The sequence below is a fragment of the Notolepis coatsorum genome (assembly GCF_963971535.1).
Source record: "Notolepis coatsorum genome assembly, chromosome: 4".
NCBI classification, from domain to species: domain Eukaryota; kingdom Metazoa; phylum Chordata; class Actinopteri; order Aulopiformes; family Paralepididae; genus Notolepis; species Notolepis coatsorum.
The window spans coordinates 88490882-88512615 of record NC_140168.1 but is presented as its reverse complement, the minus strand read 5'-3'; the positions used below and the strand labels follow the sequence as shown (position 1 = coordinate 88512615).

At 40.8% G+C, this 21734-nt stretch overlaps 1 protein-coding gene across 1 annotated transcript in view; it reads left to right on the top strand.

Moving 5' to 3' along the window:
• Positions 1-18459, top strand: part of osbpl3a (oxysterol binding protein-like 3a) — a 147027-nt gene extending 128568 nt beyond the window's left edge. The window contains exons 19-22 of the mRNA XM_084313667.1: positions 6036-6180; positions 6431-6557; positions 8440-8562; positions 16852-18459. Coding sequence (XP_084169793.1) covers positions 6036-6180; positions 6431-6557; positions 8440-8562; positions 16852-16948 — 492 coding nt within the window. The 3' untranslated portion in view covers positions 16949-18459. The remainder of the gene's footprint in view (positions 1-6035; positions 6181-6430; positions 6558-8439; positions 8563-16851) is intronic.
• The last annotated feature ends 3275 nt before the right edge of the window (positions 18460-21734 follow it).

The following is a 21734-nucleotide window of genomic DNA, read 5'->3' as shown; positions in this document are numbered from 1 at the left end:
AAATCACATTACATTGGGATCTAACATACCAATAAGCCTCTCTGTTTATGGTTTGATTCAGTTTTAAAATAGGCAGTAATAAAAAGAATAAATAAATAAAAGTCTTAGGAGTCCGTATATGACTCTGCCCTTAGATTTATCGCTGGCTATGCCCATGGTATTCGTCACTGTATATATATATACTTATATACTGTATTGTCCCGTATATACAGAGATTTTACACAAGGGGTCATCTTATTAGAGGTTTGATTTTATTTTATTTGATTTTATTACGGATCCCCATTAGCTGGTGCCATAGCAACCAGCTAGTCTTCCTGGGGTCCACACAAAGAAAACATACAAAAACAATTATTATTGCAAAACAAAATTATAAAAAGTCAGTACTCAACACACAATGCATAATGAAACTAACAATTAAGATGGCTAAAATGACATGCAAGCACAGAAACAGAAAACAAAAAAAAACAAAATACTTTACAGTGTTAAATACAATTTAACCCTTTCACTGCCGCACTACCAAACGGTTAACCCCTTTCACTGCGACAATACACAGAAGGTTAACCCTTTCACTGCCACACAACCGTCGGTAGTGTGATAGTAAAGGGTTAACCTTCTGTAGTGTGGCAGTGAAAGGGTTACGATTATAAAGAGGTTGGAGGCGCCGTCCGGTAGAACGTTTTACTTTGGAGCGACGATTAGCCCCTTTCCCGGGTAAGCTAGTATAACTCTTATTCCTATTTTTTTTTTAAATTGTTTACTTATAATTGTACTATATTATATTGGGCTATATTTAATTGAGTTTACCCGGTATATCCCATTTTATTTTATTCAATCTCTTTATTTACAGTTGTACAGCCCTGGCCTATATTTTATTTCATAAATATATTATATTCTATTGTGCTTAACTTAGTTCATATTTAATTTAATTTTACTCCACCTCTTTATTGTGTCGCACCGAAAATTACCAAAGCAAATTCCTTGTATGTGAAAACTACTAATTACCATTCTGATTCTGACATGTTTAGTATCAATGGGATCAAATCAAATCAAATCAAATTTATTTATAAGGCCCGACAACACACGTTAATGTCCCCATGGGCCGTACAGGTCTTCTTTAAACAAGTCAAGAAGAAAACATAACAATAAGTCAAGAACAGAACAAGAACACCATAAGGTCCAAAAAATTTAAGATAAATGCAAATATTCCTTGCAATCTCAAGGATCAGATTCATATGACATCACTGGCTTGGTGCTAGTTTAAAAACTCAATATCAAAGACAGTCATAGAATAGATAGACTAGAATAGAATAGGAATACTTTATTTATCCCTCGGAAATTCTGCATAGTTCGTCATAGTTATAATTCACATTTTAAGATTAGATTAGAGTACAGTACAATGAAAAGAAATTTGGCATCCAACCAGAGTACAAATATAACAGTAAAGTGGCAATAGTAATGTACAATGTACAGGTGATTAAACTGGGTATAAAATATATAAATTAGTACTACTGAGTGTAGTGCTAATCAGATGTATGTACAGAGTTGTAATATTACAATATATTATGTACAGTGATAAAGTAAGACAATGTGGTAGTAGTCATACTGGCCAGCAGTGTAACTAGAAAAGGTAAGGGATATGTACAGATATAGATATAGTATCTACAGACAATGTAAAAAGGATTATATGCAGGTATGTACAGACAGATGAGGATAGATAGATATACGGTAAAGCTGATGGTGATCAATGAGAGGTCATAGGAGGTCAGAGGTCATGGACCTCTAGAGAGGATTGCGAGGTGCAGCGCCGACGCAAGTATGTTGTGGAACAGTTTACCTACCACCATTCAAGAATGTTTAACCTTTACAGTTTTTAAACTCAAAGTAAAAAAAAAAAAAAAAAAGTTTCTAGAACACCAAGCATGTGACCATAATATAGGACGTTTATGGTCTTGGTCCTTTTAGCTTTGTGGCCATGTTTTTGTAAATGATTGTTCTTTTGTTTTAACATGTTTTATATTGCTCTGTTTTTGTATTTTATTTGTTTTATGTTTTGGGACTGAGGATGGAAATTAGCATCCCTTGCTAAATCCTGTGTATTTACAGTGCATTATATGTATTGTCCATTAATACATGTTGTCCCTTCCAAATAAACGAATACATGACAATGAAATGAGAGGACAGCCCGTCGAGAACAGGACTGAAACTATTTTATTGCACTGTAATAAACTGATTTTATATGTCTGCACTTCATGTGCTCATTTCATGTCTATTCTATTCTACTAAAACTGAATCGAACCATAAACAAAGTGGCCTGTTGGGATGTTAGATCCTAATGTGGAAAAACTGTGATTTTATATGTCTGCACTTTGTGCTCATTTTACCCTTGCTATTATTTTACTTATTTTTACTTTTATTTCTACGCCCCACTATCCGCTGGGTGCATATTATGACCTTTGTCATGTTTTGTAACAGATTACAGAAATTCAAGAAGCCTATTGGAACGTGAGGTTCTGATATGATTTTGATTAATATATCTGCGTTATTTTACTGATTTTATTTCTTTATTTCTTACTGATGTAAAGCACTTTGAACTGCAATCCCCTGTATGAAAGGTGCTATACAAATAAAGTTATTATTATCATCTTCTGGGCAATAACAGGAACTCAGAGACCCATGTTAACTTATAATGTTATGGGACTTCTTAAAGGTTAAAGGTTGCTTTGAGTAGCTCTACCCAGGAGAACAGCACCATCTTCTGGGAAACAAGGGGAACTCAGAGACCCATGTTAATTTATAATATGGGACTTCTTAGAGCATAGGTGTCAAACTCATGGCCCGCGGGCCAAATGTGGCCCACCACGTCATTTAATGTGGCCCCCAAGAGCTCTGGGTAAAAAAAAATAAAAATAAAAACTTTTTTTTTTAAACGTTAATCTTGGGTTAAAAAATAGCGGCGTTAAAATAATTGTGGGTTAATGCGTTAATAAAGCTTTAACTTTGACAGCCTTAGTTATTACACATTCTTACACATACATGTATGTTGAACATCTGAGGTATTGATGAAGTAACAAAGGAAAAAAGCCAAAAGCACTTAATTTTACAGCCCAAAATACAAAAAAGATCCAGGCGGAATAGGTAACAAAGGGTTGAAGAAATATTGCACTTCATGTGCTCATTTCATGTCTATTCTATTCTACTAAAACTGAATCGAACCATAAACAAAGTGGCCTGTTGGGATGTTAGATCCTAATGTGGAAAAACTGTGATTTTATATGTCTGCACTTTGTGCTCATTTTACCCTTGCTATTATTTTACTTATTTTTACTTTTATTTCTACGCCCCACTATCCGCTGGGTGCATATTATGACCTTTATCATGTTTTGTAACAGATTACAGAAATTCAAGAAGCCTATTGGAACGTGAGGTTCTGATATGATTTTGATTAATATATCTGCGTTATTTTACTGATTTTATTTCTTTATTTCTTACTGGTGTAAAGCACTTTGAACTGCAATCCCCTGTATGAAAGGTGCTATACAAATAAAGTTATTATTATCATCTTCTGGGCAATAACAGGAACTCAGAGACCCATGTTAACTTATAATGTTATGGGACTTCTTAAAGGTTAAAGGTTGCTTTGAGTAGCTCTACCCAGGAGAGCAGCACCATCTTCTGGGAAACAAGGGGAACACATGTTCATTTATAATATGGGACTTCTTAGAGCATAGGTGTCAAACTCATGACCCGCGGGCCAAATGTGGCCCACCACGTCATTTAATGTGGCCCCCAAGAGCTCTGGGTAAAAAAAAATAAAAATAAAAACTTTTTTTTTTAAACGTTAATCTTGGGTTAAAAAATAGCGGCGTTAAAATAATTGTGGGTTAATGCGTTAATAAAGCTTTAACTTTGACAGCCTTAGTTATTACACATTCTTACACATACATGTATGTTGAACATCTGAGGTATTGATGAAGTAACAAAGGAAAAAAGCCAAAAGCACTTAATTTTACAGCCCAAAATACAAAAAAGATCCAGGCGGAATAGGTAACAAAGGGTTGAAGAAATATTGTCTGAACTGTCAGATGCAAACTGGCTGTGTGACATAACCGAGCATCTTGCTCAATTGAATAAGAAGCTGTAGGGACGCAAACAAGTCCCACCCAAAACTTGACCAATATAGTTGTAAACTGAGACAACCCTTATTTTGTTATTTTTTAGTATCTTACAGCTGTGTGTACTGTGTTCATGCAGACACATAATAGCAATTTCATTACGAATTGAAAATGGTGGACCCTGATGTAAACAAGTCGAAAGTCTTTCTCTGGTCTGCATCCCCTTAACAATTGTGTGTATTGAGCTGTACTGTACTGTACTGTACCCATTCTGCAATCTGTTAATTAAAGTTAATTAAACTATCTTCCATTAGTTGGATGTATGGCCTCTGCAAGGTTGTGTGCAGCCATTTGTTTTTGTAATATCTGTCCCACGTGTTCTTTGCAGCTCAGTTGTTAGTTCTGCCCCTCTTGACTGTGACAAAAAGGTTTTGAACAAACTTAATGTCATAGCTTGTATTTGATGATCTTCTTCTTTGTTATTTACTTGAATGGTTTGATCATTGATTAATGGAGTAATATGGGGTTCTGATAAACAAAATTTTTTGTTAAAATAACATAAGCTAACATATATTTTTACATCTATGCAAATGCATATGCAATATGTATAACTTTAATAAGTAATAAATACAGAAACAACATGTTTAACAATATGTAAATGAGTAGCTACATTTATTTTACATTACATTAACATTTATACAGTCTTTGGCCCTTTGAGGGCAATCATAATGCTGATGTGGCCCTCTGTGAAAATGAGTTTGACACCCCTGTCTTAGAGGTTAAAGGTTGCTTTGAGTAGCTCTACCCAGGAGAACAGCACCATCTTCGGGGCAACAAGGGGAACTCAGTTATCAAATACCAAAAAGGAACCTTCATGCTGGATATCAGAATATATCAGAACCAGTAGTAGTAGTAGCTTCTATCCCCAGGCCATCAGGCTGCTAAACGAACAATGAATGAACACTACACAACAACAACCACCAAACGCACATAGCACACACATCCACACACACACACTCACTTTAAACAAACACACTGTAGCACCCACTCCACACACTTATAGCACACACCCACTTTAAACAAACACACTGTAGCACCCACTCCCCACACTTTATATTTATGGATGAAGGATTGCACTACAACTCGTACACCTTACTGTAAATTGTACCTAAAATTGTACCTCATCCCATTTCTGCTTTGCACTAGATAGTACTGTACATTAGTACACTGCATAGTATTGTGTATTGTATATTATATGGTAACTCAGAACATTGTACATATGTCTATACCGAACACTGTGACCTCATTTTCTTCTTCTAAATTCATGCTATATTATGTTATTATGTTATTTGATACTATCTTGTCTAGCACAGTCTCTGGAGCGTAACAGTAAGAAGCATTTTGTATGAAAGTATTCTGTACTTCTGTATGACAACTATTAAAGAACTTGAACTTGAACTTGAGTTTTATTCAGTCATCACACACACTACAATATGCACAATCATTCCACAATCTTTGATTTGGCAGTGACTGAAAATGTACAGACTGAAGCATAATGCGTATACATGCCTGATGGCTGTCCTATAACAAAATTAAGACTCCAAAACAGTATTCTAAAAGAAACAAAAAATAATAATTATTCACGTTTGTAATCTTCAAAAATAGCTATACAAACCATTTTCTTAAAAGCCAAAAGCGATTTACTCATTTTTAAATGCATATCAGCATTGTTCCACAAGTTAACCCCAACAATAGAAATACATCTCCTTTTAATCCCTTTCTTAGCTTTTTGAACAGTACATTTACAAATGTCTCAAATCATATTTTCTTTCATGTATTGAAAGAAAAAACATTTGCACACCGTCCGGCTAGGTTAGCTAAATTAGCTTTTTTTTTTTTTTTTTATGTCTTCCTCTTTTTCAGGCCAGATCATGGAGCTCGACGGTGAATGAGATTGAGGGCGTGGTCACAGACCGAGAGGGGCGGACCATACACTCCATATTTGGGAAGTGGCACGAGGGGGTTTATCAGGGAGACCCGCCCTCTGCCACATGCATCTGGAGAGCAAGTGAGTGATAGGGCCTCAGAGCTGTCAGTCAAGTCAGTGTCTCTCAGCCGGTGGGTTGGTGTCACAAGACATTCTGTCAGGGTGTTTTTATCGACTTATTTAATGCATACCCTGCTTCTGTTACTATGGCAATAAAGAAAAAAACTCAACATTAATGATATGATTGGTTTGTTGTGTGTGTGTGTGTGTGTGTGTGTGTGTGTGTGTGTGTGTGTGCGCGTGTGCGCGCGCGTGCGTGCGTGTACTCCAGACTCCATGCCTGTGAACCAGGAACAGTACTATGGTTTCACTCAGTTTGCGGTGGAACTGAATGAGCTGGACCCCGACCTCAGGCCTCTACTGCCCCCTACAGACACACGCTACAGACTGGACCAGAGGTAGGCATTCTGTCTGTTTATCTGTCTGTCTGCCTGCCTGTCTGTTTATCTGTCTGTCTCCCTGTCTGTCTGCCTGCCTGTCTGTTTATCTGTCTGTCTGTCTGCCTGCCTCTCTGTTTATCTGTCTGTCTCCCTGTCTGTCTGCCTGCCTGTCTCGTAGATATTTAGAGAGTGGTCACTAGTGACGTACCCTGTTCCTTACTCTATGATGCCATTAGAGTCGGATGATCTTTTAGCACTACATTATTATTATTAGGATACAGCACCACCTAATGGCTCTTAATCTAATGTTAATCTAATTTAATCTAATCTGAAGAAGACTTGCTTTGACATGCACCCTCCGCCTTGCATGCATAGGGACTAGACTACTATTCAAATGTATCTGTTGTGTTATGGTTGCTATGCAGTATGTACAGTATGTACTAGCAGTGTTTCCCACAGGATTTTCAGAGACTATGGGGGGTGAACCTCCAACCCTCTAGGGGGGTCCGTGGGCAATGGGCATGCCCCCTGGAATTTTTTTTGTTGTTGTACATTTTAAAGTTAAATGCATCGATCTGGTGCACTTTGAGAGGAAAATAAAGAGGCTAGATCTATGATGAACTTTGTGCTCAAAACACAAAATCGACTAGACTAGTGCTTCCCGATCCTCTCCTCGAAGCACCCCAGCCGTTCAATGTATTTGTTAAATTCCACCACCTGATTCAACTTAACTAGCCCTTTATTAGTTGAATCAGGTGTGCTGGTGGTGGAATTTAACAAATACATGGAACGGCTGGGGTGTCTCGAGGAGAAGTTTGGGAACCACTGGACTAGAGCAGACATTTGAGCCATCAAAGAAATTAAGCAAAAGTGGTTACCCGTGTTGAACTGGTTTATTTTTTAGAAAATAAAAGAATATAGTGGATTACTATTACGACTACTACCAATACTACTGATACATCCCTATTGGCAAACTTTATATTTAAAAAGAATAGTTAATTATTTTTATTTTTTATTTGTTTAAATAAATCTATTTTTTTTTGTTCATTATACAACTGTGGCGGGACTAATTAGTAGCGGGCCGCCACAATCTAGGTCATTAATGGGAAACCCTGACTAGACTAGACAGGGGCCGTTTTCATTCACTTCAACGGGAGATACACAGGTTTTGATGGAACATAGAAATCCAGGTACATATGGCACCTTCTCTGATTTTTACGACTTGTAGATTCAGAGGGAAAACGGTTTTATTTCTGACAATTTTAATGATGGCGGAACTGTTCCATGCATTACATCCCATTGGGACAGCTTGGAATGTGTGATCTTCCTTTTCTTCAGTGTCTTTGGTCGTGTTCCGCATGCTCATCCTTGTCATGAGACCACATGGGGTACACTGGATCTTTTTACACTGTATGTCTCCCTGTCTGCCTGTCAAGCCAAGTCAAATGTATTTGCATAGAAAATAAGTATAGTCAAAGACAAGTGGGCCAATCACACAGCGCAGTGGCTCCTTGCTGATCATGCTCTCTCTCTCTCTCTCTCCCTCCCTCCTCTTTCTTCCTCCCCATCTCCCCACCCTCTCCCTGCCTCTCTCTCATCTCTCTCTTTCTCTCTCCCACCCTGTCTTTAAAACCTCTCTCTCTGTCCCCTTTCTCCCACCCCTTCCTTCTTTCTCTCTGTCTCCCAATGCTGTGCCTCACCCCTCCATTTCTCTCTCCCTCCCTCCCTCTCTCTCCCTCCCTCTAACTCCATTTCACTCTCTCTCTCTTCGCTCCACCTCTCTTCGCTCCACCCTCTCTCTCCCTCCCTCCCTCCCTCTCTCTCCCTCTCTTCTCTCTCTCTCTTTCTCTCTCTCTCTCCCTCTCTCTCTCTCTCTCCCCCTCTCTCTCTCTCTCTCCAGGATGTTGGAGGAGGGTAACGTGGAGGGAGCGGAGGAACAGAAACAGAGGATAGAGCAGCTTCAGAGAGAGAGGAGGAAGGTCATTGAGGACAACAACATGACCCACCAGCCTCGCTTCTTCAAGTACGCACAGATGGTTTTATTGTTTTATTGTGGATCCCCATTAGTCTACGCCAAGGCGAGACTACTCTTCCTGGGATCCAAACTTTTAAAATACATACAAAATTCTTTTTTAATACAAATATAAAACCACAAACATTGAAGTACTCACAAGAAAACATCACAACAAACAAAACAAGTGAATCAAAGCTCACTCGATATTCATAAGTCAAATATCACAACAATTCTCCAACCATGGGGCGGCTGGGTGGCGCAGCGGACATTGCGCTTGTCACCAACGCAAGAGACACCGGGTTAGACTTCGGCTGTCGCCGTTGCCTCCGGCTTGGCCCGGCCGTCATACTAACTCATTGGCAGAGTTAGCGGGTGGAAGTCGATGGGTGGTAATCTGGACGTTGTGGACAGCGACTCCTACAGGTCGGTTGGGGCGCCTGCACAGGTAGTGTGAGCCTCCCACACGTATGAGAGTCTGCCCTGGCAGGTGAAAAGATGTGACAGGCTGCCTCCACATGTATCGGAGGGGACATGTGATGCAAGGCTTCTATCCTCCCTACAACCGACCAGTGGGGGGCATATGCGAGCAACGTTCAAGACAGGGGAGGGGAGAATTGGAAACGGCAAATTGGGATGGGAGGAAAAAAATTGAAAAAGAGGAGAAAAAGAGGAGACAAAGTGGATCAAAAACAATTATAATAATTTCCAACCATAGAATACATATTCCATAATAACTCCATAAGAACGAAACAGATAAAATAGTTTATATGATTTTGACTTAGCATAACTTGTCTCCAGTAAACCTCTAGAAAGCTCATGCCCTGCTATAAGCTGTTCATATGACCAGACTAGATTGTGGGCCATTTGTAACAGCTAATGGGGATCCAAATAAACTTAAACTTAAACTAGATAAACCTCTAGAAATATAGGTTTATAACCAGACTAGTAAAACCTTATTTTTACCTTGATGTTTGGGCTGTAAACTCTACCGCCTTCTTCAGAAGCACCACAGGTGTGACGTAGGCTGTCAACTGGTCTTGTGCTTTTCTTGCCAGAAGTGGTGTCCATTGTTCATATCAGATAGTAGACAGATTTATAAAGAATAAATAAATAAAAAAGTTTGTAGAATGTGTTACTAGTCTTTATATACAGTAGACCTGGGGAGTGAGGTTCCACCTGTGATTTGAGTAGGTGCTGAAAAGTGACTATAGCTCGGCCAAGAAAGTGCAGATCGACTTGGGATTGGTCTCTTTGTGTTCAGGGGACTTGGGCGTATAAAACAAATCTATTGGATCATGTCTCCAGCAGCCCCACAGCCGTAGCTACAACCACTTAATGTCAAGGCTCTCATCCACATTCATTCATTTTATCCCCCCGCTCTCTCTCTCCCATGAGCTCAATGTAACGTGGAAGTTCAGTGGTCTATAGTTCTCATGTTGTCATGCCTCTCAGTGGTCTATAGTTCTCATGTCATCAGGCCTCTCAGTGGTCTATAGTTCTCATGTTGTCACGCCTCTCAGTGTCTCTATAGTTCTCATGTCATCAGGCCTCTCAGTGGTCTATAGTTCTCATGTTGTCATGCCTCTCAGTGTCTATAGTTCTCATGTCATCAGGCCTCTCAGTGGTCTATAGTTCTCATGTTGTCATGCCTCTCAGTGTCTCTATAGTTCTCATGTCATCAGGCCTCTCAGTGTCTCTATAGTTCTCATGTTGTCATGCCTCTCAGTGTCTCTATAGTTCTCATGTCATCAGGCCTCTCAGTGGTCTATAGTTCTCATGTTGTCATGCCTCTCAGTGGTCTATAGTTCTCATGTCATCAGGCCTCTCAGTGGTCTATAGTTCTCATGTTGTCAGGCCTCTCAGTGGTCTATAGTTCTCATGTTGTCATGCCTCTCAGTGGTCTATAGTTCTCATGTTGTCATGCCTCTCAGTGGTCTATAGTTCTCATGTTGTCATGCCTCTCAGTGGTCTATAGTTCTCATGTTGTCATGCCTCTCAGTGTCTCTATAGTTCTCATGTTGTCATGCCTCTCAGTGTCTCTATAGTTCTCATGTTGTCACGCCTCTCAGTGTCTCTATAGTTCTCATGTTGTCATGCCTCTCAGTGGTCTATAGTTCTCATGTTGTCATCATGCCTCTCAGTGGTCTATAGTTCTCATGTTGTCATGCCTCTCAGTGGTCTATAGTTCTCATGTTGTCATGCCTCTCAGTGTCTCTATAGTTCTCATGTTGTCATGCCTCTCAGTGGTCTATAGTTCTCATGTTGTCAGGCCTCTCAGTGTCTCTATAGTTCTCATGTTGTCATGCCTCTCAGTGGTCTATAGTTCTCATGTTGTCATGCCTCTCAGTGGTCTATAGTTCTCATGTTGTCATGCCTCTCAGTGGTCTATAGTTCTCATGTTGTCATGCCTCTCAGTGGTCTATAGTTCTCATGTTGTCATGCCTCTCAGTGGTCTATAGTTCTCATGTCGTCATGCCTCTCAGTGTCTCCATCATCCATTCCAGCGATGGAGGGTCTGAATCACAAGTCCGGCATGTCAACGGGCTGTTCAAAATATAACCGCCCCCACGAGTTGTCGCAAATAAGGAGGTCTGTGGTTGGTCAGTTCATGTCTGTCACACTTTTTTTTTTGTGTTAGGCGGCAGTTAACCCCTTTTCAACCGTTGCGCCCCAGACGTTAGATATCTCTCTAATCGGCTGGCCACTGTGAGACTAAATCACTTGGTGATTCAGTGACATTGGCAGCCTATGTAGTGCTGTGCAGTTTAAAAAGCATATACTGTTGGCGCCAGGGTGGCACACCACGTACAGCACTGCGGTGCAACACGGCCGTCCCGGGTTCGACTCCCCGACCCGGCAACCTTTGCAGAATGTCTTCCCCCGTTTTATCCTCCCATACTTCCTCTCTCTCTCTCTCTCTCTCTCTCTCTCTCTCTCTCTCTCTCTCTCTACCGGACTGCCCGGAAAAAAACAATAAAATATCTACCAAAAACATAATTTAAAATGTTTTAATAAAAAGCATATACTTCACTGCGTACAACACAAAAAGGTGCACTTCATCTTAAATACCAATTTAATTCAATTTAAAGGAACACGCCAACATTATCGGAAATGTGCTTACAGTCTTCTCCAGAGTCAGACAAGAAGCTAGATACCAATTTCCTCTGTGTGTTCAGTAGAAAGCTATCCGGCTGTAAACTAGCCTAGCTTAGCACAACGTTTTAAGCTAGGCTAGCTGGTCCGTATACACTTCCATTCATTTGTGCTAAGCTAGGGTAGCCAGCCTGAGCCTACTCTACTGAACACACAGAGAGGAAATTGGTATCTATCTATCTTGTCTGACTCTGGAGAAGACAGTAAGCCTTTCCCTCCTCTCCTCCTCCTTGTCCTTTATTCAAGACGTGGGCTCACGCACTTATGGGCCTACGGTTCCCTTCTGTGCGTGTCGGATGGAGCGCAGGAAGCTTGTCCCTTCAGATAACATATTTTGGTTGTGTGTGTTTATCTGCCATGTAATGTCTTTGACACACAAACTCCCAGATGTCACGTTATCAGAGATCAGCAGCCAGCTAGCCTTACGTTGAGCACATGGCCGTGACTGACTGGTCACTGAAGTACAAAACAAAAGGTTGCCTTCAGAGTAGAGGTTCCAGGAAGCCCAGGACTACATACCGTACAAGGGCGATGCTCAAAACCTGCAACAACATTTGACAACTTAATATTTTACATTACATCATGATCTATCAAGGAACTTGCGGACAGGGTCCCAGTGGCCATCCAGGCCCTTATTGCACTCTAAGGGTGCACAACCTTTGGATATCCAACCTTTGGATAAAAGCGCTACTTACCCATTTACCATTTAAAATCAAGTATTTTGGTTAGCAACCCCTATGTTCAGAGCTGTTCTAGAACTCTCCATGACCAGTAGTAATAGTTCTAGAACTCCTCATGACCAGTAGTAATAGTTCTAGAACTCTTCATGACCAGTAGTAATAGTTCTAGAACTATTCATGACCAGTAGTAATAGTTCTAGAACTCCTCATGCCCAGTAGTAATAGTTCTAGAACTATTCATGCCCAGTAGTAATCGTTCTAGAACTCTTCATGACCAGTCGTAATCGTTCTAGAACTCTTCATGTCCAGTAGTAACCGTTCTAGAACTCTTCATAGCCAGTAGTAACCGTTCTAGAACTCTTCATGACCAGTCGTAATCGTTCTAGAACTCCTCATGACCAGTAGTAATAGTTCTAGAACTCTTCATGACCAGTAGTAATAGTTCTAGAACTCCTCATGCCCAGTAATAATAGTTCTAGAACTCTTCATGACCAGTAGTAATAGTTCTAGAACTATTCATGACCAGTAGTAATAGTTCTAGAACTCTTCATGACCAGTAGTAATAGTTCTAGAACTATTCATGACCAGTAGTAATAGTTCTAGAACTCCTCATGACCAGTAGTAATAGTTCTAGAACTATTCATAGTAATCGTTCTAGAACTCTTCATGACCAGCTGTAATCATTCTAGAACTCTTCATGTCCAGTAGTAATAGTTCTAGAACTATTCATGACCAGTAGTAATCGTTCTAGAACTCTTCATGCCCAGTCGTAATCGTTCTAGAACTCCTCATGACCAGTAGTAATAGTTCTAGAACTCTTCATGACCAGTAGTAATAGTTCTAGAACTCCTCATGTCCAGTAGTAATAGTTCTAGAACTCTTCATGACCAGTAGTAATAGTTCTAGAACTCTTCATGGCCATTAGTAATAGTTCTAGAACTATTCATGACCAGTAGTAATAGTTCTAGAACTCCTCATGACCAGTAGTAATAGTTCTAGAACTATTCGTGACCAGTAGTAATCGTTCTAGAACTCTTCATGACCAGTCGTAATCGTAGAACTCTTCATGACCAGTAGTAATAGTTCTAGAACTATTCATGACCAGTAGTACTCGTTCTAGAACTCTTCATGACCAGTCGTAATCGTTCTAGAACTCCTCATGACCAGTAGTAATAGTTCTAGAACTCTTCATGACCAGTAGTAATAGTTCTAGAACTCTTCATGACCAGTAGTAATAGTTCTAGAACTCTTCATGACCAGTAGTAATAGTTCTAGAACTCCTCATGACCAGTAGTAATAGTTCTAGAACTCCTCATGACCAGTAGTAATAGTTCTAGAACTCTTCATGACCAGTCGTAATCGTTCTAGAACTCTTCATGACCAGTAGTACTAGTTCTAGAACTATTCATGACCAGTCGTAATCGTTCTAGAACTCTTCATGACCAGTCGCAATCGTTCTAGAACTCCTCGTGACCAGTAGTAATAGTTCTAGAACTCTTCATGACCAGTAGTAATAGTTCTAGAACTCCTCATGCCCAGTAGTAATCGTTCTAGAACTCTTCATGACCAGTAGTAATAGTTCTAGAACTCCTCATGACCAGTAGTAATAGTTCTAGAACTATTCGTGACCAGTAGTAATCGTTCTAGAACTCTTCATGACCAGTTGTAATCGTTCTAGAACTCCTCGTGACCAGTAGTAATAGTTCTAGAACTATTCGTGACCAGTAGTAATCGTTCTAGAACTCTTCATGACCAGTCGTAATCGTTCTAGAACTCCGCATGACCAGTATTAATAGTTCTAGAACTATTCATGACCAGTCGTAATAGTTCTAGAACTCCTCATGACCAGTAGTAATAGTTCTAGAACTATTCATGACCAGTAGTAATAGTTCTAGAACTCTTCATGACCAGTAGTAATAGTTCTAGAACTCTTCATGACCAGTAGTAATAGTTCTAGAACTCCTCATGACCAGTAGTAATAGTTACATATAGCAAGCTAGCATAAGGACACATAGTATAACTGTAGATTGTATAGTATAGCATTGTATAGTAGTGTACATAAGACCCAAATCAAATCAAATCAAATTTATTTATAGGGCCCGACAACACACGTTAATGTCCCCATGGGCCGTACAGGTCTTCTTTAAACAAGTCAAGAAGACAACATAACAATAAGTCAAGAACAGAACAAGAACACCATAAGGTCCAAACATTTTTTAGATGAATGCAAATAAATGAAAGAATGCAAGCACTCCCAGACATACCCCACGCGAAGGTAAGGAAAAACTCACTAAAACCTAACAATAGGGAAAAAAAGCTCCACAGGCAGTGTGGAGGAGAGAAACCTTAGAAGGGCCATTCAAGGGGGGATCTCCCTTCTTAGATGTTGGTGATAGTAGTGTTGCAGACGGACAGTTGGTAAGCATGCACTCATGTATGTGGTGAAACACAGATGAGTGCATGCAATAGCAACTGTAAATTTTGAAAAATTAAAGATAGAGCTAATAGCGATAGCAACTGAACATTTTGAAAGATTAAAGATAGAGTTGATAGCGATAGCAACTGAACATTTTGAAAGATTAAAGATAGAGCTGATAGCGGATCTATTTGAGGCACAGGGGCGGCGCAAAGAGGGTCACGTCCTCCCCGTCTTAGTCACGGGACATTCAACACTCCGGTCGTTGCTCAGGGACAGCCGGAGACAGGGAGATAGGGGGTGGCGCAGAGAGGGTCGCGAACTCCCCGACATCATCGTGGGACATCCGGCACTCCGGTCACCACTACGAGACCTCCGGAGACAGGGGGGCACGCAGAGGGGGTCGCAATCTCCCGGCCTTCGTCACGGGACGTCCAACACTCCGGTCAACACTCCAGGACAGCAGGTCATAGGAAGACAGGGAGACGGGACAGGCGTTAGACAGCTCATGAGATTGTAGTAGGCGGACATAGCAATAGATACAAGTGGTAGGCATATATGTGAATGGAGTAGATATATGAAGTAAGCGTATTATGTGAATAGAATAGAAGTACTTAACCCAGCAATGAAACCGCGTTGACTGTTAATCTGTTAACAGTCTGTTAATCAGTTGACAGGACCACAGACAGACGGCGGTGAATAACTGATCCAAGGCCTCGGAGGTGCATGTAGAGCAGTCACTACAAGCTTGGCCAAGACCCCGAGGCATCCATCACCTTAGTCAGCGCCAGGAGACGGGTACTCAGAGAGAAGGGGGAGGGAGGGGGGTGGGGGGGGGGGGGGGGGGGGGAAGAGTTAGAGAGTTCCCATGTTTGTGGTGCTGCAAAGGAGCAGACATGCAGTACCCTGTAGTGCCATGTAGTACCCCGTAGTGCCATGTAGTATCCTATAGTACCCCATAGTGCCATGTAGTACCCCGTAGTATCCTGTACTACCCTGTAGTGCCATGTAGTACCCTGTGGTGCCTTGTGGTACCATGTAGTACCCCGTAGTGCCATGTAGTTCCATGTAGTGCCATGTAGAGCTATGTGGTACCATGTAGTACCCTGTACCCTAACTAAACTACCCTATAGTAAACTACCCAGTGGTACCATGTAGTACCCTGTACCATAACTAAACTACACAGAAACTAAACTACACAGAAACTACACAGATTAATCTAAAGGTCAGTCCCCGACCTTTAGATTAATCTAAAGGTCAGTCCCCCCCCCCCCCCCCCCCGCATTTCACTGTATGCTTGTATGCCGTGACAAATAAAACTCTTGACTTGACTTGATCATCATCAGAACGTGCAGTCATCAAATATCCAACCGCTGTGTTCTCTGCACTATCGTAAAGGAGAGCTGAGGGCGGCACGGTGGCACAGAGGTTAGCACTGCTGCCTCACAGCAAGAAGGTCCTGGGTTCGAACCCCAGCAGGGGGCCTTTCTGTGTGGAGTTTGCATGTTCTCCACGCGTTCGCGTGGGTTTCCTCCGGGTACTCTGGTTTCCTCCCACACCATACAGACATGCATGTTACGCAGGGACTACAGATGGAAACTAGCTCACTAGCTAATTCTGGCACATTTACATTGATGTGGAAACTGAAGATGTTCATTCATGTGCACTGTCCCTGGGTAAAAAATAAATAAACAAACTACCCTCGGTAGAGGTCTCCGAGACATGAATAAAGGTTTGAACTTAAATTAAATTAAATTAAACGCAAGCCTATCCCTTACCTTAACCTCAGTGGAGACCTCACATCCCACCCCTCACCTAAAATTGGGGTTTTCTTTTGTCAAAGTTAAGTTTATTGTAATTTTTCCATTGACATGGAGCACGAGATGCAGCGCTCTGGTCTCAGTTACAGCCAGATATACACTAAACAAACAAACAAATAAAATACTCATCCTCATGTCATCATAGATTTTCAAAAGATATAGCCTGTTGTCGGCTTCGCGGCTTGGCCGTTGAGTGACCACCCTGATGATGTGTTTTGTGTGTTCACAGGAAGTCCAAGGACGACACGTGGGTCAGCACCAACACGTACTGGGAGCAGCGGAGAGACCCCGGCTTCAGCACCATAGACTTCCCTGTGCTGTGGTGACCCTTTGAGAGAGAGAGGTCAGCTTAAACCCTCCTGCTACACAGCAGAATCATGGAGAGGAAAGCGGGAAGTTGACCCCCCCGAGAGTCAGCCTCTTGACGGGCACCGACCTGGTTTCTGCTGCGCGTTGCCCCTGTGTGTGTCGGGGCGACCCAGGCCAAATATGAACATCCTCTACTTCCTCTTTAAGCGTTTTGGTGACGCATTGGGGGAGAAAACTGAAGACGCGGCGCTTTCATTTGATTTTGTTGTTTTCAAGAAGTTAATTTTCACTTGTTTTTATGTATGTTTTGTCTTTTTAAGGGTGACGAATGGACAACGCTGTGTCCTCTGTCCTTCGCACGATCTCGTCCCGACTCCGTGTCAGCGGACACGCTGGAATCGTACCGTTATGTTCCTGTGTTGCATTCCAGCATTGACCAAAGTGCCTTCGAATGAAGTTCTGTACTCAAAAACAGTTGCTGTAGTAGCAGTTATGCAAAGAAAATAATAATAAACACTCATACTCGGAGAGACTTAAAATGCCTCTTTGGCTGCACATCCTTGATATCATAATGACGTCTGACCATAATGTAATCTCTCTCTCTGCTTGCATGGAGGTCATGGGTTTATATTAAGAGTCTTGAGTGTGTTCCAAAGGTCAGTCGTTCTCATGTGTTCTACATCCAGAGGCTTTCGAGGGCTGCCCTGGACCCATTACATACAAATGGCTTTAACCAGGAGTTCTAAAAGAGGGTCCCAACCTCAAACTAAACACCAAACCGCTCAACACTCGATTCGACATTCCATGTGGGTCATTCAACACAATTTATTTTTAACTAAAGATTCCAGACAGTGTGTGTGCACTGTTTTTTTTCTCTCTCCCAAAGGCAACATTCGGCAACATTCCAACACCACATGACTCCAAAACGACAACATTCTATCCCGTGCTCCAAGTGGTGTCGCTAGGTTACAGTCCCATATGATGTCGCCACCGGTATAGCCGAGTGTCGTTGCTAGGTTACGGCCCGAAGACGACGTGGCTGCCAACCGGTAGCTAAAGTGGCTGAGAGACCAGATCCGAATCGTGTCACCCCGGTATTAACCCTTTGAGGTGTACTGTACAATCAAACCAGTGCGATTTGGAAAAACGTTGCACAAACGTTGTAATGATGATGGCTGCCAGTCATAGAAAGCTACATAGTTCAATACAAATATAATTCTGAGTAAACCGCTTGGGAAAACCTCACGCTTCAAAGGTTAAGGGGCGCGTGACGGAGCTCCCAGTGGGCCACGGGGGAATGAGCGTTTGAGACGCTCTCTGTATTCCACCCGCATCTGGTAACAGGAATGTGCAAAGCGTTCAGTGTTCAAAGTGTTCAGTGTGAGATTGGACCAGCGGACTCTGACTTTAAAGCCTGTATGCTGCCTTGTCATGATCAGTCATTACTGTCTCAATAGATATATCACTTAATAGAGCAATAATACTTCATGTCTAATGACAGAAAATAAACTATACAACTGTTGAATAAGTAAGTGTTATATTTCTTGTCTCTCTCTGTGTGCGTGCGTGTGTGTGTGCGTGTGTGTGTGTGTGTTAAGCTTAAGAGGTTTCAGGCCATCAGAGATATTAAGCTTAAGATTTGATTTGATTTGATTTTTATTTGTCTCGAACATAGAAACATAAAACAAGTTAAAAAAAAAAAAAAAAAAGAGTAAACAGTCAAAGACTATTTCCATACAAAAGTGTTCGAGAAGGAACAGGGGAAAGTAAAACAACTTATCAAGCCCTGCCCCTTCCTTACAATATTTGACATTATAATTTAATAAAAATAATATAACAAATAATGAAAAATAAAATAAAAGTACAGTTTTTTATATATCCAAATGAGAACAAATATGTATTAGGCAGTCACATTACTGCTCAAGCTCCTCTCTCTTATATGTGTCTATAAGTGCTTGTTCATTGATTGATATATTTGCTTAATTTTATACTCTCATCCAGACCATTCCAGAGTGATACCCCACAAACTGCAATGCACATACTTTTAAGAGTTGTACGTACCATAGGTTGCTTTAAAGCTAATGTCCCTCTAAAATTATAAACACTCTCTAGCCATGAAATATTTTTTAATGTTGCTTGGTGTAATTTGTTTTTTATTGCCAGAAACATAATTTGTGCAGATTTTAATTTGATTAAGTCCATGAATTTTAATGTTTGACTCTTTACAAACAGACTATTTGTGTGATCTAAATATCTACCATGATGTACTATCCGTATGGCTCTTTTTTGCAGTGTGCATATCTTTTGTAAGTTGCTTTTATAAGTATTTCCCCAGGTTTCAACACAATATGATAGATATGGTACAATAAGTGTGCAATATAATGTATATAGAGTTTTCTGATTCAGGATATATCTAGTCTTGCCCAGTATACCAATACTTCTCACTAACTTTGAACACAAATATTTTATATGGGGTTTCCAGCAGAGTTTGTGGTCTATTAAAACCCCTAGAAACTTGTTTGTATGTACTCTCTCAATTTTTACATGATACATTTTCAGTTGAGGATCAGTGTTTATTTTACAATTTCCAAATATCATGACATTTTTTTTTTCAAATTGAGTGATAACTTATTTGTGTCAAACCAACCTTTTAATTGGTCCATTTCTTTGTTTGCCACTTCTAAAAGCTGCTGAAGGTCATCCCCCGAACATAAAATGTTTGTGTCATCCGCAAAGACAAGTTTCAGTATGTCAGATACTTTACATATATCATTTATGTATAAAATGAACAATTTGGGTCCCAATACTGCCCCCTGTGGAACACCACAGGTAATGTTTAAGCATTGTGACTTATGCTGACCCATCTGAACAGATTGCTGCCTGTTACTAATATAGCTTTTCAGCCACTCTAGAGCAACCCCTCTGACACCAAACCTGTACATCTTTTTCAGTAAAATCTCATGATCTATTGTATTAAAAGCTTTTTTTTTAGGTCAATGAATATTCCTAATACATGTTTATTTCTCTCTATACCGTCCATTATTTCCTCTACAAGCTCCATTAATGCCATGGAAGTTTCAGGCCATCAGAGATAGTAGGCTTACTGGGCTTCAGGCCAGTAATATATATTATGCATACTAGGCTTCAGGCCAAAGGAGGTATTAGGCTTAACCCGTTCACTACCAAAGGGTTAACGGTTAACCCTTTCACTGTGACAATACAGAAGGTTAACACTTTCACTGCCACACGACGAATGGTTAACCCTTTCACAACCATACTACAGAAGTGTGCCTGTTGCGTGCTAGTGGACGGGTAGTGAAAGGGTTAACTAGCTTTAGGCAGGGCTACTCAGCTACAGTACAGATGTAGGCATAACCAGGGAACAGTGAGGGGGTTATCTGTGGGTTTGAAGCCCACACCCCACGCGCACCCTCGCTCAAAGGCCTCACGACGCTTATCATCACTGACATGCTGCCAGCGAGCGACTACACGCATAGCATACACAGTTACACACACACGTACTTCTATACCTCAACTGCATTCAGCTCAAAGGAGTAGCTGTGTCCTTCAACCTCCAACGCACCGCATGTAACTGTGGTGTGTGTCAATACAACCATGTTATGGTTTCCTTCCCTTCAGATGTATCAATGAGGATGTGGCCTGGCTTTGTTTGACATGTTTATTTATTTTTATTTATTTATTTTTTATTTATTTTTTTTCTTCTCAGGGACAGTGCACATTAATCAACATCTTCAGTTTCCACATCAATGTAAATGTGCCAGAATTGGCTAATTGGCTAGTTTTCATCGGTAGTCCCTGCCTACCATGCACGTCTTTTAATTTATGGTGTGGCAGGAAACCAGAGTACCCAGAGGAAACCCACGTGAACACGGGGAGAACATGCAAACTCCACACAGAAAGGCCTCCTGCTGGGATTGGAACCCAGGACCTACTTGCTGTGGTGCTGAGTGGATATTCCCACCTTTGACACTTCGGAGCCACAGTGGTTAAACTAAATACAAATACAATTATTATGTAAACCACTAGTAAATGAAAAGATGATGTCTTTCTTACTATTAGTGTTCGAGTCAGGTGTGCGGCTCCATCACTTTGAGTCATTGTCCTAAGTTAGTGTATTGTGCTCTTGTATGTTTTTCTTTTTTATTTGATCTTTATTTCAATTTGAATTCCAATTTATATATTTAAAGATGGGCACAATGCACATTGATGAACATTTATATGTAAACGTGCCAGATTGTAGCTATAAGCTCGTGTCCATCTGTAGTGCCTTTGCAGGTTGATGTGAACACAAAACATGCAAAGAACATGCAATACAGAGACAATAAACAATGAACATAATCATGCAGTACACAGACCACACGCTGGACAAAATAAACAACAAAAACAAATAAATGTACATAACCTTATTACAACAAAACTGACATGACAATACACAGGACTTGACAAACAATTTAAAACAAAACTGACATGACAATACACAGGACTTGACACAAACAATTAACACTGTATGGTGACCTATGTATATATTATGTACAGTAGGCAATATTGTATATGTTAAACCAAATCAATCGAGGCAAATCTGTTCATCCCAGGCTGTAACACACACACACACACTGCTCATATGATAGTAATTACCTCGCCAGTGAGTGGGACTGGGAGGCGTGGCAGAGCCTCTGAAATGGCACAACTGTAGCTCTACAGTACAGTACAGTATAGCCTGCTACCCGGCAACGCTCTGCTCCAATCGATATTTACTGACGCAGATAAAAGAAGAAGAAAACT